Source organism: Hyperolius riggenbachi, chromosome 3 (assembly GCF_040937935.1).
Source record: "Hyperolius riggenbachi isolate aHypRig1 chromosome 3, aHypRig1.pri, whole genome shotgun sequence".
NCBI classification, from domain to species: Eukaryota; Metazoa; Chordata; class Amphibia; order Anura; family Hyperoliidae; genus Hyperolius; species Hyperolius riggenbachi.
In genome coordinates, this window is record NC_090648.1 from 220074742 (window position 1) to 220102381 (window position 27640).

Here is a 27640-nt window from a genome sequence, read left to right on the forward strand (position 1 = left end):
ATTTATTTATTTTTTTACACACAGTTGTCTATTTACAGAGATATTTCTCCCACTCAGCATGGGTATGTGTAAAAATACACCCCAAAACACATTATACTACTTCTCCCGAGTACGGCGATACCACATGTGTGGCACTTTTTTGCACCCTAACTGCGCTAAGGGGCCCAAAGTCCAATGAGTACCTTTAGGATTTTACAGGTCATTTTGCGGCATTTGGTTTCAAGACTACTCCTCACGGTTTAGGGCCCCTAAAATGCCAGGGCAGTATAGGAACCGCACAAATGACCCCATTTTAGAAAGAAGACACCCCAAGGTATTCCGTTAAGAGTATGGTGATTTCATAGAAGATTTTTTTTGTCACAAGTTAGCGGAAATTGATTAATTTTTTTTTTCACAAAGTGTCATTTTCTGCTAACTTGTGACAAAAAATAAAATCTTCTATGAACTAGGGGCTGATTGATGGGTGGCAGTGACAGGGGGTGATTGATGGGTGATTGACAGGTGATCAGTGGGTTATTACAGGGAAGAACAGATGTAAATAACGCACTGGCGAATTTATAAGGGGGAGTCTGAGGGCAATCTGAGCGTGTGGGCGGGTGATTGGGTGCCCGCAAGGGGCAGATTAGGGTCTAATCTGATGGGTAACAGTGACAGGTGGTGATAGGGGGTGATTGATGGGCAATTAGTGGGTGTTTAGAGGAGAGAACAGATGTAAACACTGCACTTGGGAGGTGATCTGATGTCGGATCTGTGGGCGATCTATTGGTGTGGGTGGGTGATCAGATTGCCCGCAAGGGGCAGGTTAGGGGCTGATTGATGGGTGGAAGTGACAGGGGGTGATTGATAGGTGATTAGTGGGTTATTACAGGGGGGATAGAGGCATACAGTACACAGAGGGGGGGGGGGTGATCAGGAGGGAGCAGGGGGCAGTTTAGGGTTAAAAAAAAATAGCGTTGACAGATAGTGACAGGGAGTGATTGATGGGTGATTAGGGGGGTGACTGGGTGCAAACAGTGGTCTGGGGGGTGGGCAGGGGGGAGGGTCTGAGGGGTGCTGTGGGCGATCAGGGGGCAGGGGGGGGGGAATCAGTGTGCTTGGGTGCAGACTAGGGTGGCTGCAGCCTGCCCTGGTGGTCCCTCGGACACTGGGACCACCAGGGCAGGAGGCAGCCTGTATAATAGGCTTTGTATACATTACAAAGCCTATTATACGTATTGCGTGCGGCAATCCGGGTGCTAGTAACCCGCTGGCGCTTCCGAACGGCCGGCGGGTTACAGCACGAGGGGCGAAGCCAGTCGCCGACGGCTGATCGCGTCACGAATGACGCAATCGCCACATAACGCCCGCCACCGCCAATGGGCGTATTGCGGTCGTTTGGGCCTAGCCCTTGCCGCCGCCCATCGGCTTAAGGCGGTCGGCAAGTGGTTAAGCCTCTACTGAATCCGCTGCAACTAAGCTACGTGCCAATTGTACTTACAGTGATGCCCTCAACACTATATGATGGCTGGATCCTCTGTGATGCATCATCAGGCTCAAGCACGGTCATGTGGATGATGTGCATGCTAATGCAATACAGTATAATGCAATGCAATTTTGAGAAAGTCAATACTGGAACTGGATTGATGATGGTGATACTGTTCTGGTTTGCTAGGGCAGTGTAGGCAGGGCTGGATTTACCAAAAGGCACTGTAGCCACATGCCTACAGGCACCTGATGATGGAAAGCCTCCCTCCTGCCTTACCTATGCAAACTCCCGAGCAGAGTGTAAATGAGAGGTTACTCACCCGGGTCTCGGCATTCCACTGACCAATGATCTTCCTTCAGTGGGTGGCACATCTAGCTACCTAATACTTGGGATCAACTCTACTGAAGATAGCTCTGGCTACATATTACTAAGTGGCACCTGTAGCTACCCATGACAGACAAGGGAAGTAAGGGAGAGGTGACAGCTAGAACAGCCAGAACACTTGCGGTACAGTTTGGCGGGGGTTTGTAGGTTCCTGAAGGGTGAAGTCTAAGGTGCCAGGACATCTGTGCCAATAGGCTCCTGTAAGATAAATCCAGGCCCGAGTGTAGGTGATAAGTTGTTTCATATGTCATTACCTTATGGTGCCAGGTTTTATGTATCGGGTTTAGATTTAATATTTCTCTTTAGATTTTAAAAATGATTTATCTGTACGAACCAGGTTTGTCATTAGTATACACGAGGCTTTGCAAGTTGTAGCAGTCTCCAACAACTCCCTCTTCTGCTGGCCAGCATTAAGCAATAGAAACAAAGAATTAACCAAAATTGCCACATTCATACAGAGCAATCGCAGTGTTGGGTACTGTACACATTCAATGAATTTTACAAGAGTAACAAGTCTACCTTTCTCGGCAGCTTTTTGGAGAGCCTCCTCGATGCGCTGCAACTCCCGCTGTTTGACTTCTTGCAGCTGCTTCTCTTCTTTCTCTGCATCATATTTTATGCCTGCAATGAATTACAGCATAAGTCTATAGTTGTTCAAGAGTTGAAAAGGCAGAGTAGCATGTCAACTCAATACCATATCACAAGAGTAGGTTCTAATTCCCTTTTGAAAGTGAAATGGCTCATATACAGTTTCTACCCAACGATATCCAAATCTTAGGTAGCGTTCACATCCAATTTTGACATCCTCCTCAAGCCCACCAATCCAGAGTTGGGACCCTCTAAGTATATCCAACAATGTGTTTTCATGGCCACACTCCCTTCCATGAATAAAGGCAGCTGTACTGCCATTGTCAAGTATAGTCCACCCCTGGCCAACAGCAGAAAGCAACTCCTGCATGGCTTTTTTCCTCTGGGCATGCCAGAACCATACTCATACTCACGCATGCACAGAACGGCCCCGCCCTTGAAGCCTGACCACAAAGGAGGAGAGGTTCCCAGCAAGCAAAATAAGGGTAAAGAAGTTTTTCTCCACATAGGTTTTGCTTTAAACCATATGAGAATCCCAGGACAGTGTTTGCATTCTCCTAATCCACTTCAGTCACAGACTGCTACTTGAGTAAAATGTTTGTTCCTATAATTCAACCAATTTATTTCTGTTTAACTTTCTTATACAATGTTAGAAGATATTTCAGCATGTCACAAGACTTATGGTTAGTCACAATTTGAAAAAAGCTGCCAAAGTATGTTGAAAGTCTGTAATGGTTAAAACATTAAAAAAAAAGTAGGCTGATCAGAGCTGTTGCCTGTATGACTACTGTATGAGTAATAGAACAGAAATGTAAAAAAAAAACAAAAAACAACAAAAAACGAGTGCTCAGTACTGGGCAGAAAAGTGCTAGAACATCCCCAACGTAATTTATGCACTTCTGTTCGAGATCATAGATTAAAGTTACCCGTGTTCTTCAGTTTACAGCAGTACAAACAAAAATAAAATAACCCCAAACCCTCCTGCTGTTAGTGAGCGTGTATCCAACTGCTGCCCACCTTTCTCATTAAAATGCATCCACTGGCAAATGTAACCATCTGTTGTCATGTGGTTTTGGTGACAGGATAAGTGGGCACTAGTCTGGTGACAGTAGGCCAATGGGAGCAGTTTAGCAAAGGAGGAAGTGGCAAGCCCAATTTATGGGTTGGGCCATGTACACATCAATTAGCGCAGATGGCCGTGCAATCGGAACGCAACGCGTAAGATCGCACGTCATCTGCACCTCTATGCACTGCGCTGCTGATCGCATTCAATACAGTGAATGGGTCAGGGCTGCGATTCCTGAAAAATGCAGCACATGTAATGGGAACGGTAGAAATGCTGTCTACGCACTTCTACCGTTCTTGCGTGTCGCACACTATATGCACTGCTGAAATTCGCACCACAGCATGTATAGTGGGAACAAGGCCTTAGGCCTAAATTTCAATCCATCAACAGTTACATATCGGTTTACATTAATTGAAAGCGTATTATGACCTTAAGAACAAGATTTCAACATATGGCAGCAGGAGGAGGAATTCCAGTAGTAACAAAAAGTGTGTGGAATAAGAACCCTGCAAACTTGAACAAAGTTCAAGTGTTAACCTTTACTGAGACTATGGACACGGTTTATAAAAGTGGCAACCTGCACAATAGCACTTTTCACTTTTGCATATTAAATGTTGACTTCCTTCAAAATTATGTATCCATGCTTTTGATTGACCTGTAACCCAACAGTTTTGCTACTGCTTTTCCTTTCTTATTGTATGCGTGTGGTGACAGTCATTGGACTCTCATTCGTAAAAAACAATAAAAAAATTAATTAAACTGCCGTTTTCTGACTAAGAGTACATTGTTTCCAGGGTAGCGGTATCACTTGGAGGGAATATTAATTCACCCCAAATCGCTTCAATTGAGTACTCTTCCCAGGAGCTGGGGAAAAGCAGCTACAACTGAGGTCTTCTAAATTAACAATGCATCTACATATTCCTTCAACTGGTCACCTGAAATTAATTATTATCAAAGAGATACTCACTGGCTCCAGGTACCACCAACAGATATAAACCCTCAAGTGTAGCAACCACTGCATCTCCATATAAATTCTTCCATGGAATTTTCAGTGTCAGCTTTTCTGTTAAAAGGAGAAGAAAGGGAAAAAAACAAAAAACAAAGGAACTTCACTACAGGAAACATGAATCACCGCGTGCAGATTTCTGGGGGGAAAAAAAAGAAAAAAAAAAAAAGAGAAAAGCATTCTCGGCAATGCTCCCATGGTCCCATTGTAGTTTGTCACATATTCAGCAAGATAAAATGGAGGCAAGGTAGCACTCACCTCATAAATGCATTGTGTACAAGTTAGGTATGGGATATAAAGATATTTTTGGCACATGTACAACACTTTGCAGGACCAGCCAACTTTTGCAAGTAATACTGTATGTCTCACAATGGTATTAGCACCTCTCAGAGACACAGCCATATAGACATTTTACCTGAAGACGTGGGCCAGTCTCACGAAACGCATTGTTCATGTACCGATTACTTTATTCCTCATACCTGACTTCTATGAATTGGTTAGGCAAGTGCTGCACTTAACTCTTATTTCATTTTAATATTAAATACTAGCTGATGGCCTGGCATAGCCTGGGTATGTATTTGGCTGGTGTTTGCTTCGCCCACCTTTTCTAACCCTAAAACACAATTACTCAATGACCTAGTTCGTGAGCTTTGCGCTCTTTGGCATCAATCATTTGCATTGAAATGAAACAAATCTAATTGTCTGTGGCTCCACCCCCTTTTCTGAATTTGAACCCCAGTCTCCAAATGAACCAGGTTTGAGGCTTGTGCCAATAACAGTGCAAGAATGGCAGCAAATAAATATTCCCTTTGAAAATCAATTGTTGAATTTTGATTGGCTTTTGCAGGCTCCACTTTTCTGATTAATCCCAGTCTCCCAGTGACCAACTGTGCAAAGTTTGAGAACCCTACCATTAACAGTGTAAGAATGGCTGCGGTTTACATTTTCCCAATGAAATTTGTCTCCGCCCACTTTTTGGTTTTGGGGATAAAAAGGTATCCTATATGTTATTCCAGGTAATGTACTATGTGTGTGCCAAATTGCATTCAAATCCGTTCAGCCATTGTTGTGTTATTGAGTAACAAACAGCAAAACTTTCACATTTATAATATTAGTAAGATTTAGCACCTAGAACCAAAGTTTTAATTTTGCAGTTGGTTATTCCCCAAATAGCTTCTCCCCTAACCTGCCTATGCCCCCCCCCCCCCCATCTCCTTACTTGCAGCTTAGAGTAGGACCACCCAATAAGAGTTATATTCACGCACTTTTACTCAAGACAGTTCTTGAGATAGATATAAAAAATATTATGTATACATATATACATATATATATACACATATATATACATACATACATACATACATACATACATACATACATATATACATATATACACATACATACATATACACACATACATACATACACACACACACACACACACATATACACATATACATATATACACACACACACACACACACACACACACACACACACACACACACACACACACACACACACACACACACACACACACACACCTTTTGAGTAAAAGTGGTTGAATACTGCTCTCACTGGGTGGCCGCACTCCAAGCTGAGCTGCAGATTGGGGGTGTGGGGGAAATAGGGGGAAGCCTCCTGCTTATCCCATTTCTTTTTAGCTCCCCCCCCCCCCTTTTAAATTTACTGAGGGTCATAAATAAATGCATTAGAACAGAAAAGGTTTATTAATGACACATGCTCTCTTTAAAAAACAAAGTTAAGGGTTACATCAAAAAACGTTAATCTAAAGCAAGCTTTCTAAAATGTTTTGTTTATTCCCACAAGCACAGCTGTCTACTTTGCCAGAAAAAGAGCCCACTCCAGCACATTAATAGAGTCATCTGCATGTTAACCATCTCCTCTATCAATTTCTGGCATCTGATAATAAGATCAAACAGTGATTTGCAAAGCCTGCGTAGATGAACATCTGTGTGTGACTTTGATATTTGTCTAATAAAAGGTTCAGTGATTTTATGCACTTAACATGCATAAGCAAAAGAGAATGCCACATCCATGGCAACAGAGCATCATTTTGGAAGCTGTGGGATGACATTATTCAATGGACTGCCTGGAGTTTGTTGTAGGCCATATTCACATTTATTAAAGCATGTCCAATACATGTGCCCACTGACATTCTGGAGTGGATCGGTTTTCTCAACCATGCTCTTATCTCAGGAAGAACACAATCCTGGAGCAGAATAAAATGACAGTGCCTCTTGACAAAGAATACTCCGCCCTTGCTGTGTGGGCACAGGAGCAGATTTAACAGCTGTCTGTGGTCATTAAGAACAAGACCGCAAAAAAAGCTAAAAAAACAACCTTAAAATTCATTGTGACGCCGGGCGACGCCCAGTCGGCCAAAATGCGATTGTGGTCGGTTAGCGACGCAGATCGTTAAACCAAGATTTGATGTGTAGTATCCCTCTGCCTAGGAACAGCTGGAGGATTTGTCTTGGCTGAGTGAAAGCCTGGGGGGAGGTGTTAATGAGCTTGGACATATTCCCTGTGGAAGGCAGAATAACCTGGAGGCATTAACTCCCCTTTCTGTTCTGGGAACCAGGTGACACCTAGATGTTAATTAGCCAGCAAAGAGCCCACTCTGCCTTTTGGGAAAAGACAGGATGAGCTCACAGCAGGGGGCTATTCAAAAACCTGCTTTGCTCTAGACTGGCCGGAGCCATATAGGCAGAATAAGAAAGCATGGAGTTTAGGATTTTGAGCATGTTTAAGCAATACCGTTCAGGTGAGAAATGTGGAAGTTATATCATTCTGCTGGACCGGATCTTGTGAGTATTTTGATATTAAATTTGGGCCACTGGCATAACCAGAACTCTGGGAATTCCACAGTTTCTTTAACTGGGCATGCAAACATGCCCAAGTTTGATATCATATTAATCAGTAGGTTCTGGGGATCGAGAATATGTAATAATTATTTGTGTGCCGGCCGCGCAGGTCTGTCTAGAGAAGTGTCAGGGTTATGAGGGCTTGTGGAGGCCCCTGCCCCAGATGTGATTACCATAGTCCGGCCTGGGGGCCGACCAGGGGAGGACTGGGACCTTTTGGCCTGGGGGGACAACACAAACTAGAGGCCCGTTTCACGGCATCCCCAGCCCAAAGCCATATCTTTCTTGTGTGCAAATCTTTAAATTGTGATGACTAACACACACACACACACACACACACACACACACACACACACACACACACACGTACCTGATGCCTAACCCCATTTCTCCGCACAATCTACCTGTCTGTGTCTGATGCCTAACCTTAACCACCCTGGCGTTCTGATAAGATCGCCAGGGAGGCTGCGGGAGGGTTTTTTTTAAATAAAAAAAAAACTATTTCATGCAGCCAACTGAAAGTTGGCTGCATGAAAGCCCACTAGATGGCGCTCCGGAGGCGTTCTTCCGATCGCCTCCGGCGGCCAGAATAAACAAGGAAGGCCGCAATGAGCGGCCTTCCTTGTTTTGCTTACACCGTCGCCATAGCGACGAGCGGAGTGACGTCATGGACGTCAGCCGACGTCCTGACGTCAGACGCATCCGATCCAGCCCTTAGCGCTGGCCGGAACTTTTTGTTCCGGCTGCGCAGGGCTCAGGCGGCTGGGGGGACCCTCTTTCGCCTGCTCGCGGCGAATCGCCGCAGAGCGGCGGCGATCGGGCAGCACACGCGGCTGGCAAAGTGCCGGCTGCGTGTGCTGCACTTTATTTGGGGCAAATCGGCCCAGCAGGGCCTGAGCGGCAGGCTCCGGCGGTACTGGACGAGCTGAGCTCGTCCATACCGCCCAGCTGGTTAAAGGAGTTATCAGGCTTTTTTTTTTATGAAAATAAGTGCTACTTACCCAGGGCTCGTCCAGCCCCAAGCTCCCAGCATGTCCCTTGCTGCAGCTCTGCAGTCAGCTGTTCGCTGCTGCTGCCTCCCAGCCCCCGGCGATGACGTCAGGCCAACTGCGCCTGTGCGAGCGGCGCTGTCAATCACCGCCACATGGACCAGAGCGTACTGTGCAGACGCAGAACTACTGCGCCTGCACAGTACACTCCGGTCCACGTGGCGGTGATTGACAGTGCTGCTCGCACAGGCGCAATACAGGCCGACGTCCAGGTCGGACTGGTGCCATCGCCGGGGACTGGGAGGCAGCGGCAGCGATTGGCTGACTGCAGAGCTGCGGCGAGGGACATGCTGGGAGCTTGGGGCTGGACGAGCCCTGGGTAAGTAGCACTTATTTCATTAAAAATGCCTGATAACTCCTTTAAACAACCCCCCCCCCCCACACACACACACACACACACACACACACACAAACCTACCTACCTGGTGATGCCTAACCCCACTCCTGCTCACCCACCATACAAACTACGTGTCTGACACCTACCCCCCCTTCCCCCCTCCAACTACCTGTTTGACAGTGCCTAACTGCCTGCCTCCCCCCTCCCCTGCCGCCAATCACACCACAAGAAGAAAAAACGTTCCCCCTCAGGCCAGGGTCAGAATGAGGATGATTATTACACACAAAAAAAAACCTCGGAGGGCACTGGCCTGGGCAGAGAATTGAATTTGACAGCAGTAGCAGGCAGGCAGCAAAGTGTGAGTAACTCAGTGACAAGAAGGGAGAAGAAGTACAGAAACAAAATTTATAAAAAACCACCTTCTCCTCTGGCAACCTGGACCCAACCTCCTCTATCCTCCTGTCTCCTCAGTCCTACACCTCCTCCTCCTCCACAGCAGCAAGCAGCTATAGGTGGCATCTCCGACTCCCAGCCCCCAGAGTGTCCGACTCCTCCAGCCAGGACAGCCAGCCAGCCACTCGTAGCCGCAGCTCCAGGCCCCCAGCCCCCCCAGCACAGAAAGCTGAAGAGTGAGACAGCTCACTCCGACGACACCTCAGGCACAGCAGCACAGGGGAGGACTGTGTTCGACTCCTCCAGCCAGCCACTCGTAGCCACAGCTCCAGGCCCCCAGCCCCCCCCCCAGCACAGAAAGCTGAAGAGTGAGACAGCTCACTCCGATGACACCGCAGGCACAGCAGCACGTTGCGGGCGGCAATGGCTCCAGGCGGGGGCGGAGTCAAGCAGGGTCAACCCACCGGGCCGGAGAGGACCTAAGCTATTTGTGTCCTTGTGCCGCTCACATCCACCGCAGACGCAGCCACGCACAAGGGCACACCACGGCCGGCCGCCTCAGCCCCTTCTCTGATTGGATACTTCAACTTGCCGGGAAATATCGTGCGAGGTTGCGATCTCCACTGCGAACCTGTCACCTGTGGTATGTCTGCGGCCACTGCGTATAGCAGCGTCCGGCCCTAATTACTTAAGATTCGGGCGGCCCGGGGGGCAATTGCCCCCCGTCCCCCTGGGCCAGTCCTCCCCTGGGGCCGACTCTGGAAGCCCGCCTCTGAACTCAGCTCCATTAAAAGTGAATGAGCTGCCCGGGCAAATTATTCCTCCATTTCCTATCTTCCTGAACACACGGCCACCGTGAGGAACGAGTGGTGGCCATCTTGCCGGAACTGAACAAAGGACATCCTCCATGTTGTGTGGATTTTAAATCTGGCTGAACTTTGAGTTCATCTCTGGAACAAAGAACTTTGCGAACTTGAAACCGTTTTGCTTGGACTTGATGATTTTCCCACAAAAGGACATATTTCCGCAAACCCTAAGTATTTTCTCCCTTTTATTTTTCATACTGGCTATTACTGTTTTAATAATTGTTGATTTTAATAATTGTCTGTATATATTAATTATTTATATTGCTTTCAATAAACCGACGCTATCGTCAGTTGTTGTTCTAGCTACCCTACTATTCAGCACGCACACAACTGAACCAGACATCTGAAGAGACGTTACTATTGTTTGTTGTTGGCTAGACAGAATACAGCGTGTTTTAACCGTTTTTATTCGCAGGACCAGTCAGTCAGTAAATCGGGTCCACTGGCCCACACCAGTGGTGGTGGCAGATACCCTGGAATCGTGTGTGAGTTATAATTACCCATATCTCACAGGCTCCCTTCTGGTTTGTCTGCGGTTTGTCCCAACGGTTCCTGCGCATTGACTGCGACCAGAGTTCGCACGATCCGTGCGCTGGCACCGTTTAGAAGGCCAATTGCAGTCTGACCACCAGGGCTCCTGTGACATTCATGCTTTCGTATAAAATGTGCATTTCACCCACAGTGAAATGCACAATAAATTACTTCTGTCACTTACAGCAGGTAGTAAAATGTCTTGGGGAGAGGGAGGTCTCTGATAAAGTTCAATGAGGGAGTGGATAATGCCTGGATTTAAATTTTAATCTTACATCAAACCACTCCGTTCAGTCCATAAGAGCTCTTTAGCTTAATTACATTCCATACATACATAACTCCACCACAGTTACTAGGGATGGGGGAAAACTGCTGTTTTTTTCCTTTTTTTTTACCTTAATCAAAAAAGGAATAATAATATTAACATCAATTTACCACGTTAATCAAATAAATCCTCAAACGTTTAAAGTCAGACAATTAAGACAAATAAAACTTTAAAGTAATCTTGCTTTCAACAACTAAGAAAATATACAATACTGTAAAATAAAAATAAAAAAAACCCATCAGCTTCACAAAAAGGCAATTTACTGTAATGCAAGACACATTGCACAATACATACCGATTAAACCAGCTTTTATTTTAAAGGGAACATCAAGTTCACTCTGAAAGAAAACAATTATGTGATTAACCATACACAAAAATCAGAGCGATTTTTACAAAATAAAAAGCTATAAACCTAACATGGCTGTTCTGAAGATAAAATTAGCATTTATAGAACGTGAGAGAGGTTAGTTATTGTATTGCTTTCAGTCACTTCATTTATTTATTTCTTTATATACGAGCTCCCATGTTTATAGTCCACCATAACGTCTAATTACAAAAAATGCACACATATTCATATTCCAGTGGTGTAGCAATAGGGGATGCAGCTCCCAATTGGACCTGTGCTGGTAATTACTTCTATAGATGCTTTGAATAGTAGTAATCATTAAAGGATCACTGTCGAGAATATCGTAAAAATTTAAATTATATGTAAACACATACAAATAAGAAGTACTGTATATCGTCTAATATAAGTTGACCCCATGTATAAGTCAACTGCAATATTTGAGCCTTTTAAGCTGGACTTTATTGACTCAAGTATAAGTCTACCCAGCAACGTTTATTTATGGCTGCACTTGGGCCAGGAAGAATTAATAGCTGCACCTGGGGATCAGGAGGGGTTAATGACTGCTCTGCATACAGTATTGCATCCATTAACCCCTCCTGTCCCTAAAGTGCAGCCAATAACTTCTCCAGGCCCTCACAATTGCAGCAAATATTCACTCTTGTTGCTGTCACTTACAGTAAGTGGTAGAAATCTGACATTACTGAGAGGTTTTGGATTAGCCCATCTCCTCGTGGGGCATTTTCAGGGATTTTTTGATTTCAAAAAGCACTTAGTGAATGGCAGTTGCTCCGTCCAACTGCCCAAAAAAAGTCTACGGTGAGCACGGAGGCTGGCCAGCATCTTTGAATAAATAATTTTCAGGGAGTGTCTTTATAAAGAACAAAAAGGTCAATCTGAGAATCCCCCATTAAGGTATGGACTACACCAAAACCTGTCAGTAATGTCAGGTTTCTACTACCTACTGTAAGTGACACCAACATAGAAGTAAATTATGGGTTATTTTAGTCAGTAGTCATGACAGCCGGCAATCTCACTATAGGGTTACAGCGTCACCCAGAGGACGGAGGGAAAACTGCAGCGCTGGAGCCCAGAGAGGTGAGTAAGTTCTGGGGCTGCTGCAGACTCTTGTGGTATGATTTTTTTTTTATGCTTTTAGGGTCTAAAAGCACATGAAAAAAATTGTACCACTTTTAGACCCTAAAATCATAAGGAATCATACCGCCAGGGTTGTTTAACCTCCTGGGCGATACAATAATATCGCCAGGGGGCGGCGCAGCACATTTTTTTTAAATTATTTTTCTTTAATCATGTAGCTAGCCTAGCGCTAGCTACATGATAGCCGCTGTGCAGCGGCATCCCCCCCCCCCCCCCCCCCCCGATCGCCTCCGGCAATCAAAGCAAACAGGAAATCCCGTTCAGAACGGGATTTCCTGTTTGGCTTCCCCCCGTCGCCATGGCGACGATCGGGATGACGTCAATGACGTCGTGACGTCAGAGGGAGTCCCGATCCACCCCTCAGCGCTGCCTGGCACTGATTGGCCAGGCTGCGCACGGGGTCTTGGGGGGAGGGGGAGCAGCGCGGCACGGCGGGTAGCGGCGAATCAGCGCGGAGCGGCGTCGATCGGTATATACACGCAGCTAGCAAAGTGCTAGCTGCGGGCAACAACAAAAAATTTTAAGCAAATCGGCCCACCAGGGCCTGAGAAATCCTCTGTGGCGGCTTACCCCGAGCTTAGCTCGGGATTATCCCCCAGAGGGTTAAGGACTACTATCCCGAAAATCATAACATTTAACATACGTGTAAACACATACAAATAAGAAGTACGTTTCTTCCCCATGAAGAGATGGACTAGTCTAAAACCTGTCGGTTTTGTCAGATTTTTACTACCTACTGAAAGTGATAGCAACATAGGAGAAAAGTAAATTGTGGCTCATTTTACTCCGGAAGAGAAAGACCTCATTTTGTACGTTTACACACATTTTACATTTTTTGCAATAGTGGTCCAGTAGCCTCCCTGGTGGTATGGACGAGCTGAGTTCGTCCAGCAAAAACTTGCAAAAAGCATTAATGACGAGCTGAGCTCGTCCATGCCGACAGGGAGATTTCCTATTTATCTGCCCCGCCTGCTGCATTTTTCTCATCAGAGGGATTCCCCAGGATGGCTGGATGCCTGCTTGCACGCTGTGGGTAGCAATCTGAGCTACCCACAGCGTGCAGAACAAGCATCCAGCCACCCTAGGGAATCCCTGGGCAGCCAGCGGGGCAGGGAATGTGCGGAGTTCCCCCTTGTATGCGGAAACTATGTGGGCGGGTGGGGGGATCCCCTTCAATGGTGGCTATGTGTTGCCGGGGGAGGGATCCCCCTCTGTGCGGGTGGGGGGATCCCCTTCAATGGTGGCTATGTGGGTGGGGGGATCCCCCCTCTGTGCAGGTGGGGGATCCCCTTCAATGGTGCTATGTGGGCGTGGCGATCCCTCTCTGTGCGGGCGGATCCCCCTTCAATGGTGGCTATGTGGGCGAGGTGATCCCCCTCTATGTGGGCGGATCCTCCTTCAATGGTGGCTATTTGGGTGGCTATTTGGGTGGCCTATCCCCCTTCTCCCCCCTCTGACGTCACCAAGTCTCGTAATGTAACTGTACGGAGAACGAGACTTCAGAGATGGAGGAGGGAGTGCGCTGCAGCCGTCGCTGGAGAAAGCCCTCGGGTGAGTACACCTAATTACTTAACGGGCTGAGACGGGGGGGGGGAATCGGGAGGGGGGGGGAGGCCTATCCCCCCGATAGGCCACCCAAATAGCCACCATTGAAGGGGGATCCCCCGCCCGCACAGAGGGGGATCCCCCCGCCCACATAGCCACCATTGAAGGGGATCCCCCCACCCGCACAGAGGGGGATCCCCCTGCCCCTCATCCCCCCACCCGCACAGAGGGGGATCCCCCCGCCCACATAGCCACCATTGAAAGGGATCCCCCCCACCTGCACAAAGGGGGATTCCTCCCGCCCACATAGCCACCATTGAAGGGGATATCCCCCCCCGCCCACATAGCCTCCGCATACAAATGGGAACCCCGCACATTCCCTGCCCCGCTGGCTGGATGCTGGATGCTTGTTCTGCACGCTGTGGGTAGCACAGATCACTACCCACAGCGTGCTAGGATGGGGGGGGGGCATCTGGCAACCTATAAATCTTGCTAAACACCTGGCTCACTATATGCCTGGCTGCACATCTGGCTCACTATATGCCTGGCTGCACATCTGGCTCACTATACCTGGCTGCACATCTGGGTACCTATACATCTGGCTATACATCTGGCTAACTGTACCTGGCTGCACATCTTGCTACAAATACTTCCGGGTCTTATACTCACCATTGGCGTGCTGATCCCTCGTCGCATACCTCTGATAGCTTCCCCAGTGCCTTCCTACATGTCCCCCATTGATCGGCGTTGATGACACCAAGGTCATCGGCGTTGATGACAACAGCATCAACATCTTGCAGAAAAAAAAACTTTTTTTAAATTAAATTCAATACAATAACCTGTATTGAATTCAATTTAAAAAAAAAAAAATTTGAAAAAAAATAAAAATGGTTGAAAATTATTGGAATTTAATTGAAACACTTTTCGCACAAAAATCCTGGGGAAATAGAACGCCAGGGTGGTTAAGGTAGGGAACAGAGAATAAACCAATATCTGAATATCTGTCCCACAAAGCCTACAGAGCTGCATGCTTGGCTTGCTCTGGGCCTCAAACTTTGGGGGGGGGGGGGGGGGGGGGGGTGCACAGGAGCAAGAGACTTCTGATTGGAGAATGCAATTTCTTTAACCTGTGGGGAAATCCTTCCTGCACAAAAATTCAAACTACTGATACATGTAGCAAACAAAATGTATCATGGAGCAACTCACCAGGGCATTTTCCTGAATCCTCAAATTTTCTAGTGCCACATTTCCTAAATAGAAAATATAGTATTTTAAGCACCCATACATTTTTACTCAGACGAATGTAAACTACACAAGACAGGACAATACAAATCTAAAGCACATTATTAATGGTAGTAATAATAATAATAATAATAATAATAGCCATGTTTCGTAACAGAATTTGTGAACTAAGAAGAGATGGATGAGTTTTGTTGCAGAGTTTAGTATGGACTAAAATGGCACCAGTCAGTAAGTTTTTAGAGCCACAAAGGAGATTATAATTAGAATGAATCCAGGACATACTTATAACATGCACTAATATTTTATCTGCATCACTTTTGTGGAAAGGATAAATGCAGGATCTGTTTTTAATCTGAAGATAGCACAATATGGTGAGCAAACTGAATGGAGTAAATCATAAAGAACAATCAGCATCATCCCTATCTAGCATGCTTGGCAGGCTGAAGTTACGGAGACATTATGGACTATCAACATTTCTAGCTGGGAGGAGGATTGAGATTGTGAGAAAATTATCATTTCAGTTTAATTCTTGTGAGGTTTTAGAAAGTAAGAGGACATAAAAATAAGATACAGCAGAAATACAGAGACAGAAGATAGTATGGAAGTGAGTTCAAGAGCTGAAAAACAGACTTGTGTTTCGTATACAGTTCATAAAAACGTAATAAGTTACGTTACCAAAGACCATCGGTATGGAGGGAGAAAAGAAAGGAATTAAAGGACAAAGTACTTCACCACAGGCTATCTTGAGGCATTTCAGACAGTACAGCACCTTCCAGGATGATCTAGTCTCTGGGCTTAAAGAGACTCCGAAGAGAGAATAAATCTCGCTTCAGAGAGAATAAATCTCGCTTCAGAGCTCATAGTTAGCAGGGGCACGTGTGCCCCTGCTAAACCGCCGCTATAGCGCCGCTAAACAGGGGTCCCTTCACCCCCAAACCCCCCACTGCGACACTTGGTCGCAGACTTGGTCGCTCCTGGAGGCAGGGCAAACGGCTGCAGCCCTGCCTCCAGTCGCGTGTGTCAGCGGCGCATCGCCGCCTCTCCCCCGCCCCTCTCAGTGAAGGAAGACTGAGAGGGGCGGGGGAGAGGCGGAGATACGCGCTGACAGACGCGCGTGGGGCAGGGCTGCGGCGGTTAGCCTTGCCCCAACCAGGAAGCGCTCCCCCGCATTACGGAGGGGATTTGGGGGATCAGGGACCCCCGTTAAGCCGCGGGATAGCGGCGGTTTAGCAGGGGCACACGTGCCCCTGCTATCTATGAGGTCTGAAGCAAGATTTATTCTCGCTTCAGACTCTTTAAAATACTACCTTTATGCCAATGACACTCAGATTTACCTCCATACCCCCCCCCCCCCTGATCTTTCCCCCACCACAATGAAAAGGGTTTCCTCCTGCCTCTCCACAATTTCTTCCTGGATGTCAGAAAGGTTCCTAAAGCTCAACCTAGACAAAACCAAGTGCCTGATCTTCCAGTCCTGTGCTTCTGCACCCCTCCCAGATATATTCATGCCCTATTGCAATGTCCTTCTGTCAGAACTGACAAACTGCATCTCCCTCCTTCAGTCAGTCATGAATGCAGCAGCTAGACTCATTATTCACACCCCTCTGCTTCCAGGTCTCCCTTCTGCAAAGCCCTACACTGGCTCCCTATGTGCTTCAAGATTCAAGAGTCTGTGCCTGGCCTACAAATCTGTGCACATCACTTGCCTTACCTACATCTCTGAGCTTTTTCAAATATATATACCAGGCCATCCCCTCTGCTCCTCCAAAGATCTGATCTGACCTAACCTCCCCACGCATTCCTACTCCCATGTGCGCATACTGGACTTCTCAAGAGCCCCTCCCACCCTATGGAGCAGCCTCCCACTTCCTGTCAGACTCACCCCATCCTTTAACACCTTTAAACAAGCTCTCAAAATGCACTTCAAGATGGCCTACCTACCCTCTACCACACTAACTCCCTCCTCTGTACACCTATTCTATACCACCACCTAGGGTGTCCCAAACCCCTACTCTTAGATTGTAAGCATTCAACAGAGTCCTCCCTTCCCAAGTGTATCCTACATGATCATGTGCCCTCATCACTTGAATCTTCCCATTGACTGACTAGGTTTTCTTAGTCTTCAAAAGCATTCCCTAATAAGCAGCTGCTAAGTCCAGCTGCCTAAATAGTATGCAAGTGAGTAGGGGAGGCTGGAAGTTAAATCTGCCACAATAGTAAGATACCAGCCAGCCTCCCCTACTCACTTGCATACTATTTAGGCAGCTAGACTTAGCAGCTGCTGTTTAGGGAATGCTTTTGAGAACAAAGAAAACCCTGAGAATTTCATCATGAGGAGATGGACTAGTCCAAAACCTGTCTGTTAAGTCAGATTTTAACTGCTTATTTTTTTTTAGCTAAAGTGGTCCTTTAAAAAGTAACTGAAGTGACATTCAACACAACGAGATAAACGTGGCTGGTCAAAACTAGAAGTGGCCATCTCGCTGCGTCGAATGTGCGTAGTGAAGATTCCCGGCGGCATAAAAATGAATGAATTCCCCGCCACAAGCAATGCGAGAAATTAATCTGGCTCTTTGGCTCCTCACCCTGCCCCTCTCCTATTCAGCTCTTGCATGGCCCTCAGAGTCGTTCGTCGCGGCAGGGAAGCAGAGCAGGAAGGCTGCAGATATTGCTTCTGCCAGCACCCACTCTGCAGAGGAACGAACAGCAGGAATCCCTGCCGCGACGAACGACTGAGGGCTATGCAAGAGCTCAATAGGAGAGGGGAAGGGGAGGAGCCAGCTTCCTTTCTTGCATTGCCTACTGCGGGAAATTCATTCATCCATTTTTATGCCGCTGGGAATCTTCATTACGCGCACTGGCAGCAGCGAGACTACCACTTCTAGTTTTAACCGTCCAGAACCCAAAGTGGCCAGACTTTGGGTTGCAGCCGTAACATATATTCAATACCAATCCTTTTTTTCTCACAGTTACAGTTTATAATTCAGGGCTCTAAATGACTCTCTGTAGTCAAGTCTGTAGTACATAAAACACGCAAAAAAAAAAAAAAAACTTACAGTGGAGGAAATAATTATTTGACCCCTCACTGATTTTGTAAGTTTGTCCAATGACAAAGAAATGAAAAGTCTCAGAACAGTATAATTTCAATTGTAGGTTTATTTTAACAGTGGCAGATAGCACATCAAAAGGAAAATCGAAAAAATAACCTTAAATAAGGTAGCAACTGATTTGAATTTCATTGAGTGAAATAAGTTTTTGAACCCTCTAACAATAAAAGACTTAATACTTAGTGGAAAAACCCTTGTTTGCAAGCACAGAGGTCAAACGTTTCTTGTAATTGATGACCAAGTTTGCACACATTTTAGGAGGAATGTTGGTCCACTCCTCTTTGCAGATCATCTCTAAATCCCTAAGGTTTCGAGGCTGTCTCTGTGCAACTCTGAGCTTGAGCTCTCTCCATAGGTTTTCTATTGGATTAAGGTCCGGAGACTGACTAGGCCACTCCATGACCCTAATGTGCTTCTTGAGCCACTCCTTTGTTGCCTTTGCTGTATGTTTTGGGTCATTGTCGTGCTGGAACACCCATCCACTACCCATTTTCAGTTTCCTGGCAGAGGGAAGGAGGTTGTCGTTCAGGATTTCACGATACATGGCTCCGTCCATTTTCCCATTAATGCGATTAAGTTGTCCTGTGCCCTTAGCAGAAAAACACCCCCAAAGCAAAAGGTCTCCACCCCCATGCTTGACGGTGGGGACAGTGTTTTGGGGGTCATAGGCAGCATTTTTCTTCCTCCAAACACAGCGAGTTGAGTTAATGCCAAAGAGCTCTATTTTGGTCTCATCAGACCACAGCACCTTCTCCCAGTCACTCACAGAATCATTCAGGTGTTCATTGGCAAACTTCAGACGGGCCTGCACATGTGCCTTCTTGAGCAGGGGGACCTTGCGAGCCCTGCAGGATTTTAATCCATTGCGGTGTAATGTGTTTTCAATGGTTTTCTTGGTGACTGTGGTCCCTGCTAATTTGAGGTCATTCACTAACTCCTCCCGTGTAGTTCTAGGATGCTTTTTCACCTTTCTCAGAACCATTGACACCCCACGAGGTGAGATCTTGCGTGGAGCCCCAGAGCGAGGTCGATTGATGGTCATTTTGTGCTCCTTCCATTTTCGAACAATCGCACCAACAGTTGTCACCTTATCTCTCAGCTTCTTGCTAATTGTTTTGTAACCCATTCCAGCCTTGTGCAGGTCTACAATTTTGTCTCTGACATCCTTGGACAGCTCTTTGGTCTTTCCCATGTTGGAGAGTTCGGAGTCTGCTTGATTGATTGATTCTGTGGACAGGTGTCTTTTATACAGGTGACTAGTTAAGACAGGTGTCCTTAATGAGGGTGACTAATTGAGTAGAAGTGTCTAACCACTCTGTGGGAGCCAGAACTCTTAAAGGAAAACTTAAGTCAAATAAAAAAAATGACATTTACTCACCTGGGGCATCCCTCAGCACCCCAAAGCTGGATGGTGCCCTCGCAGCCCCGCTCCGATCGTCCTGTCCCCGCCGGCGGCTACTTCCGGTTCGGCGACAGCCGCCGACAGGCTGGGAACGCGGCTGATTTTCCGCGTTCCCAGCCGCTGCTATCACCCTCTATGCTGCTATAGCGTATATATAGACGCTATAGCAGCATAGAGGGTGATAGCAGCGGCTGGGAACGCGGAAAATCAGCCGCGTTCCCAGCCTGTCGGCGGCTGTCGCCGAACTGGAAGTAGCCGCCGGCGGGGACAGGACGATCGGAGCGGGGCTGCGAGGGCACCATCCAGCTTCGGGGTGCTGAGGGATGCCCCAGGTGAGTAAATGTCATTTTTTTTTTTTGACTTAAGTTTTCCTTTAATGGTTGGTAGGGGTTCAAAAACTTATTTCACTCAATGAAATGCAAATCAGTTGCTATCTTTTATTTAAGGTTATTTTTTTGATTTTCCTTTTGATGTGCTATCTGCCACTGTTAAAATAAACCTACCATTGAAATGATACTGTTCTGAGACCTTTCATTTCTTTGTCATTGGACAAACTTACAAAATCAGTGAGGCGTCAAATAATTATTTCCTCCACTGTATTTGCTTGCAACAACGTAACATTTCAAACTCTCCACTATTACAGGGCTTCTGCAAAAATCAGTTTTCATAGTTGTTTGTGTGGGTTTCCTCCAGACACTCTAGTTTCCTCACACATCCCAAAAACAGATAGGTTAATTGGCTTCCCCTAAATTGGCCCTAGACTGATACATACACTACACAAAACATACCTAGACATAGGAGTATGGTAGGGATTAGATTGCGAGCACCTCTGAGAGACAGTTAAGTTCCAAGATTCTATACTCTGTACAGCGCTGAGGAAGATGTCGGCACTATATAAACACTAAATAATAATAATAATAAACATTGTCCTTTAACCTTATAATACAAATTAAGACTATGGGATTCCATTAAAGTCCCTTTTAGGATTACGCCTGTAGATGCAATTCTTTACTCCCCCCCCCAGTTTATTTTCACTTGAGGCTTGCTTTAGTGGTACTAGATTGTAAATCAGAGAAGGGGAAAGAAAATATTGCAGAGTCAGTAAAGGGGCCCATACACCTAACGATTTTCCCGCCGACATACAGCAGATTCGATCACTTATCAAATCTGCTGTGAAATAGTTGCGCAAACGCTGACCGAACGATCGATTTCCGTCTGAAACCAATCGTTCGCGTCGAGCCGTCCGTGCGGAGGATTTCTCTCCATCGCCGGCTGGTCGGGAGTGCGTCGATAGCGGCGTTCGAATGCCCGACGACCGGCGCAATACAGCGGCAATAACATTACCTGTTCCGCCGGCGCATTTCCCCACTGTCACCGCTGTTCCGTCTCCGCACTGGGCTCAGAGTCCAGTAGGCTTCACTTCTTCCTGTCCCGGTAGGAAGTTTAAACAGTAGAGCGCCCTCTACTGTTTAAACTTCCCCAGACAGAAAGAAGTGAAGCCAGCCGGAACCTGGAGCCCAGCGGAGAAGATGACAGCTGTGACAGTGGGATACGCACCGGCGGAGCAGATAAGGTGTGCGGGGGGGGGGGGGTGGGGGGGGCAGTGCCAGCACCACCACAGATTGTGATCGTTTTCATGCTGAAATCGATTCACAATCTGCGAGGAGAACGCCAGCGCATACCACTAAGGCTGCATCCGAAATGACCACTAGCTCAGTGTGCAGCACCTAAATAGATTTTCTGCACACTTCGCATTCAATTCAGATGCAAATCATATGCAAATCTGCTACTAATTATGCAAACAGGAAACTCAGGAGGAGGGGCTGGGAGCAGCTAACCTGACAGTTACATAGTTACAAAGTTAAGAAAAGGTGGGGGGAAAGGCTGCGCTTCCCTAAACACATGCTGCAATTGAATGGTTAATCGCACAGGCATACACCGCCTCTGCTAGACTGAAAAATGCATGCCCTGCATCCAAGACAAGTGCTAACATTTATTAAACTAGGAGGAACTTTAGCTTCCAACATAGTTTGCATGCAAAGTATATTATATTATATTATATAATAGTTACTCCTAGTTTAATAAATGTTAGCACTTGTCTTGGATGCAGGGCATGCATTTTTCAGTCTAGCAGAGGCGGTGTATGCCTGTGCGATTAACCATTCAATTGCAGCATGTGTTTAGGGAAGCGCAGATTTTCCCCCCACCTTTTCTTAACTTTGTAACTATGTAACTGTCAGGTTAGCTGCTCCCAGCCCCTCCTCCTGAGTTTCCTGTTTGCATAATAAGTAGTAGCAGATTTGCATATGATTTGCATCTGAATTGAATGCGAAGTGTGCAGAAAATCTATTTAGGTGCTGCACACTGAGCTGGTGGTCATTTCGGATGCAGCCTTAGTGGTATGCGCTGGCGTTCTCCTCGTTCAACCAAATGTAAGTTACACATTTTTTTTTGCTTAGCTGCTCCCAAGGTTTTAAATTTAGGTTAGGTCACTTGCCCGGAGGTTTGCCTCACCGTGGCGCAAGTGTCTAGTATAATATACTTTGCATGCAAACTATGTTGGAAGCTAAAGTTCCTCCTAGTTTAATAAATGTTAGCACTTGTCTTAGATGCAGGGCATGCATTTTTCAGTCTAGCAGAGGCGATTCACAATCTGTTTGCAGTAAAGGCAGCCATACGATCCCTCTCTGATCAGATTCGATCAAAGAGGGATCTGTTGGTCGATCTGATGGCAAATCGACCAGTGTATGGCCACCTTTAGAGTAAAATGTTGCTCATATGAATTGGTTGCAAGTACTGTTTTATCTCATATAATGTCCATAACCTGTGTACACAACTTTGACTCAAGTCATTCGGTGGGGATCAGTACTCTTGGGCATCATCACTGGGCTGGCCTGTACAGACTCGTGTCAGCCACACACATTCTTCTGATAAAGAAGTTGGCCATCGCCAATCGCTGGCCAGTGGCCACTGTACACATGCCTATCGGCTGAGGCAGTCTATCAGCCACCTCAGCCGACTTTAGTTAGGTGTGTATACGAGGCTTAATATGAGAAGTAAATATTTCAGGACACTAAGGGCTTGATTCACAAAACGGTACTAACTGTTAGCATGCTGTGAAAAGTGCTTCGCATGAAATTTCGCGTGATAATGGTTTTCGCGCTCAAAAATTTGCATTTGCGCGTTTAACAGTCCCTTCCGCGCCATAAATTCACGTTACGACACGAATTTTTGCGCACGAAAATCGTTTTTTTTTTTTCACATGAAATCGCGGTAAAACGCAAAAACCCGTGCTAGCAGCACAGTTTTGTGAATCAAGGTTTAAGAGTTCCACAACTATTTTTTTTCCCAACACCTATTTTAATACTGCTTTAACCACAGTGAGATCCAACACAACTTCTCATGGCTTGAAACAAGCTACAAATGATACAGGAAAGAAACAAAAATTAATTTGTAGATCAATTTACAGATCTCTGTTTTAGAGTAGGCTGAGTTGCCTAGTTACTCCGCTTAGACAACAAACTAGACTGTTTTTCACCTCTCTAAAGTGCTGTGGAAAAAATAAAAATGTCAAAACTCAATAAATGAATAGTAAGCAAAATGAATAATGTATTTACTGTTGCTCCTGCAGTAAAAAGACATTATGCACTTTGGGGGAAAAAAAAATACAAGTGGGTGGCTGAATAAATGGGTTTTCTAATTCACAGAAGTAAGGGACATCTTTTGGGCTTGCGTAAACAGACATTTTACATTTGTAGCTTTTCTTGCACGCATTGCTTTAAAGTGAGTCTGAAGCTAAATTAACACCCCCCCCCCCCCCCCCCCCGCAAAAAAACCCCACACTCTGGATCCCATATAGAGCCTATGATCCGTTTGTTCCATCGCTGTGTCCCCCGTTAAAAGTCTAATTGACCGATGTATCAGAGGCTGCTCTCTGCCACTGCAGGCGGCTTCGGAAGTCTTCGGGATTCAGGGCCGCACCGTCCTGCACAAGCACGCATTCTCACGTACTCGCGCATGCACAGTACAGAGCAGACTGTGTTCAAGAGCACTTGAGCTCTTGAAGACTTTCCAAAGCCTCCTGCAGGCGGGGGAGTTGAGCGGGGAGCCAGCGCTGGAACAGGCAGACCGTGAGAGGAATGGGAAGGTGCTATATGACCCAGAGCCTTCCTCTCTTTAGATAACTTTTTTTTTTTAAATTCTCAATTAAAATTACGCTTCAGACTACCTTTCAAACAAAATCCTTGAAGTGTACCTGAGATGGCAGAGGGGGAAAAATATACATACCTGGGGCTTCCTCCAGGTCAATTGCTCCCTCCCCATCCTCTGCCTCCTAGATCTTCTGAAATTGGCCCTGAAAAATCCCCCATTCCGGGCCAGTAAGCCTAGTACTGCACAGATGCAGAATGCTCCCAGTCACGTGAGCGTGGCCAGGATCAGCATGTGTAGTACACCACGGACAGTAGGACTTTCCGGGGCCAATTTCAGAAGATGCAGGAGGCAGAGGACGGCGAGGGAGGGATCAGCCTGGAGAGGGCTGGAGGAAGCCCTAAGTATGTATACTTATCCGCCCACTCCATCTAAAGTTTACTTTAAAAAGGGTACCCAAGGCTATATGTAAAATAAGATTAACATGTGTATGTACAGTACAAAACATCCAAAACCAGGGGGGGGGGGGGAAGGTAGGCACGGAATATGTTAAAAATTTGCACCAATTTTACTGATAAATTTCAAAATAACAGTTCCACAAACTACAAATGCAGTACTTTAGCAAGACTTTAACACGTGCAACGTTGCTGGGGAGATTCCAAAAGCCACTGCGCCTTACAGCTATTTCGCCCCATTCACACACCCTCATCAGAGGACCCCTTGGTGGTTAGGGCTCCCCATCGGGCTGAAAATTGCCGCAGAGTACTCGTCCTGCTGCTAGTACGGACGCTCGTTGGCTTCTAGTGTGGCGGAGAATCGGCGTCTTCCCACGTTTTTGACATCACGCCAAACCACCTCCTATTTCCACTCTCCTGCGTCTCGGGTCCCGCTCTGGCCGTTGCCAAGCAACGGTACTGTGTAACTCAGCCTTTTCCCTAATAATCTAGTGGCCAACTTACTAACTGTGCTTTCTAATACATCACACACAAGCAATAGAACACAGCAGTACATGCATCCAGCTACATTTAAGTGGTCTAATACATGTTGCCCTGTTCTGCCCAGCACCAATCTGTTGGCAGAAAAAAAAAAAAGTGTGAAGAGACTCCAAGTACAAAAACAGGCTGTTTTACTTGTTGTATTATGGTACCTAAAAGAGTTTCGAGGCATGTAAGTGGTAGCTTCTGTCTTGTCTGTACCTTCCTTGTCAGGAAAATAGTAAACATCACTGATTAGCATTACAACCATAAAAGTTTTCCTAGCAGAATACTAAGAGCAGGGTGAGATAGAAAAAGGTCAATAGTTCATGTATTTTAACTCTGGTGTATCCAAGATGGGCTTAAAGAATTTACTTAAGATTTTATACTTACCCGGGGCTTCCTTCAGCCCCATGAGCACCGGTGCCCCTCGCCGTCCTCCTGAGCGCCTCCATTCACCTGGTATTGGTTCCTGTAATCTGGCCAAGTCACTCCAGTCAGCACTTCTGCTCATGCCCGGCCCCTCCACGCATGCGCAGAAGAGCCCGACAGGTGTGCCTGGTAATTTGAGTGAGGTTTAAGCCCTAATATAATTAACGGCTATGGCGTCGCCTATGCAGCAATTTGGACCCTGGAGTTCGGCCTTGTGAACTGCACATAAAAATAAACCATAGGCAAAAAAAACACTACAGTGTCCGGTTAGGACAGTACAATCCAGATGTGCTGTCCTTCCAGGGCAACTGCAAAACCCGCATTAGATTTAGAGATGGCTCAAACCTCCGATTTTCGGTTCGTGAACCGCAATAGACTTCAATGGAGAGGTGAACTTAGAAATTTAGCAAAAATTATGGCGGCCAGAAAAATGATGGAAAAGATGTTTCAAACTGTCTAAAACCTGGACAGAGGACATGGTTGAGTGGGATACACGTCAAAAGTCTCAATAAAAAAACCTAGATTTGATACAAACCACTGTTTTAAGGTCAGAAATCTCATTGAATGTTGAATTACAGGCAGGGGCGTAGCAATAGGGGGTGCAGCGGTAGCGACCGCATCGGGGCCCTTGGGCCAGAGGGGCCCCAAAGGGTCCACCCTCTATCACAGTATTAGCTCTCTATTGGTCCTGTGCTGGTAATAATCACTTCTATAGATGCTTTGAATGATAATAAGGATTAACAAACTGTTCCCCATCCCCTTCTTGCACCTCTGACACTGTGGTTGTCCTTGGCAGGTTTTGGTGCGCCGTATCAATTGTTATGTATAGAGCGCTTGAGGGGGCCCCATGTCAAACTTCCACCGGGGGCCCATAGCTCCTTAGCTACGCCACTGATTACAGGACTACACTGCTTTACAAAATCAGGAAGTGTAATCCTCCCTCTCTCCCTTCCTCCCCTCCCTCTCTCCCTCCTACTCCTCCGGAGGGTCTTGTCTTCCAGGGAATTGTAGGATTTCAAAAGCCAGGTCACATACATTGGCCGGGAGTCTAACCCAGGTCTAGTGCTTGGTAGGCAGCTCTCCTCACCGCTATACCACCACCAACACTACATGCTGAAGCCAGCCTAGCATGTACCATTATGATATATCCAAGAGAAAAATTAGCTTGCTTAGGGATTTGTAGGATGTCAAAAGCCAACTCACATACATTGGCCGGGAATCGAACCCAGGTCAACTGCTTGGAGGGCAGCTATGCTCACCACTATTCCACCAACACTACAGGCTGAAGTCAGCCTAGCTGGCCTGGGAAGGATGAAAAGCTAGGTGGCCATGCAACCATTCCTGCTAACCTAAAGCTTACTTGTGTCCTTTACAACACATTGGCTTAAGACTTTACCAAATCCAATGCTCAAATATGGGGAAGCTTCTGTGTTTGCTATTTTTTTGTTTTGTTTTGATTTTAAGTGTGGTGTCACAGTTCACTCATCTAATTAACTACAAGAAAGGCCCAGGAGTAGTCTTAGCTACCGTAATATCTATGTTAAGGCAGGGCCCTTATTACACCTTCTCTTACAGGGCAATGGAAACCGTTTTGAACATGCGATAAAGCTAAGTGCAAAAATGAAATCATGCCTAGCAGAGGTTGGTTTTGATCCATCAGCCTCTGGGTTATGGGCCGAGCACACTTCTGCTGCGCCACTCTGCAGTCTGCTTACATTTGTATACCATCTTCAAGTTTAAGAAGGGTACATTAGTTGAAATAGTTACACTGCAATCTATGTTACAGCAAAGCCCTAATGACACTTTCTCTTAAGGGAAGGGAGGAAGGGAGGGAGGGAGGAGGGAGAGGGAGCTGTTGTGGGGTGCTATATAAGGAATAACAATCAGCCAGGAGCAAGCTAACAAGCCTACAAGAGCCTAACTAATGTCTCCCTAGCAGGGTCTGTCAGCAGCTGTCCCTTAACTAATTACTGTAGGCAGACGAGTGAGTAAAACGGCTGGAGAACCTTGCCTTTTATAAGGGGGGGTGGGGCTCCAGGAGTGAGTGTAGTCTGATTGGCGATAATGTGCCTGCTGACTGATGTACAGGGTCAAAGTTGACATTAATGGAGCATTATGGGGGCGAACCGAACTTCCGCAATAGTTCGCCTTTGCTGGCGAACGGGAACCACCCAAAGTTCGCCTGGAACCGTTCGCTGGTGAACCATTCGGGCCATCTCTAATTAGATTATGAGTAGGGCCTGGATGTTAAATGGCCCCTCTTTTCAGGATTACACCCAAAAGAGCTGTACAAATACCACCTTAACTCGGGCCAATATCTTGGCAGTACATTAAAAAAAAACAAAAAAAAAAAAACACCATATAATTTGTTAATTCATTTGCAGTTAAGAG

At 46.3% G+C, this 27640-nt stretch overlaps 1 protein-coding gene across 5 annotated transcripts in view; it reads right to left on the reverse strand.

Annotated features, from left to right (window-relative positions):
* The window catches only part of VPS13C (vacuolar protein sorting 13 homolog C), a 390940-nt gene that overhangs the window by 321826 nt on the left and 41474 nt on the right, over window positions 1-27640 (reverse strand). For 3 of the 5 annotated variants that reach the window (XM_068275763.1, XM_068275762.1, XM_068275766.1), the window contains exons 2-6: window positions 15150-15193; window positions 11193-11235; window positions 4471-4566; window positions 2369-2470; window positions 2184-2246 (exon numbers count right to left, since the gene is read on the reverse strand). In XM_068275763.1, the coding sequence (XP_068131864.1) occupies window positions 2184-2246; window positions 2369-2470; window positions 4471-4566; window positions 11193-11235; window positions 15150-15193 (348 nt within the window). The remainder of the gene's footprint in view (window positions 1-2183; window positions 2247-2368; window positions 2471-4470; window positions 4567-11192; window positions 11236-15149; window positions 15194-27640) is intronic. The other 2 variants (XM_068275765.1, XM_068275764.1) reach the window with 1 other exon arrangement.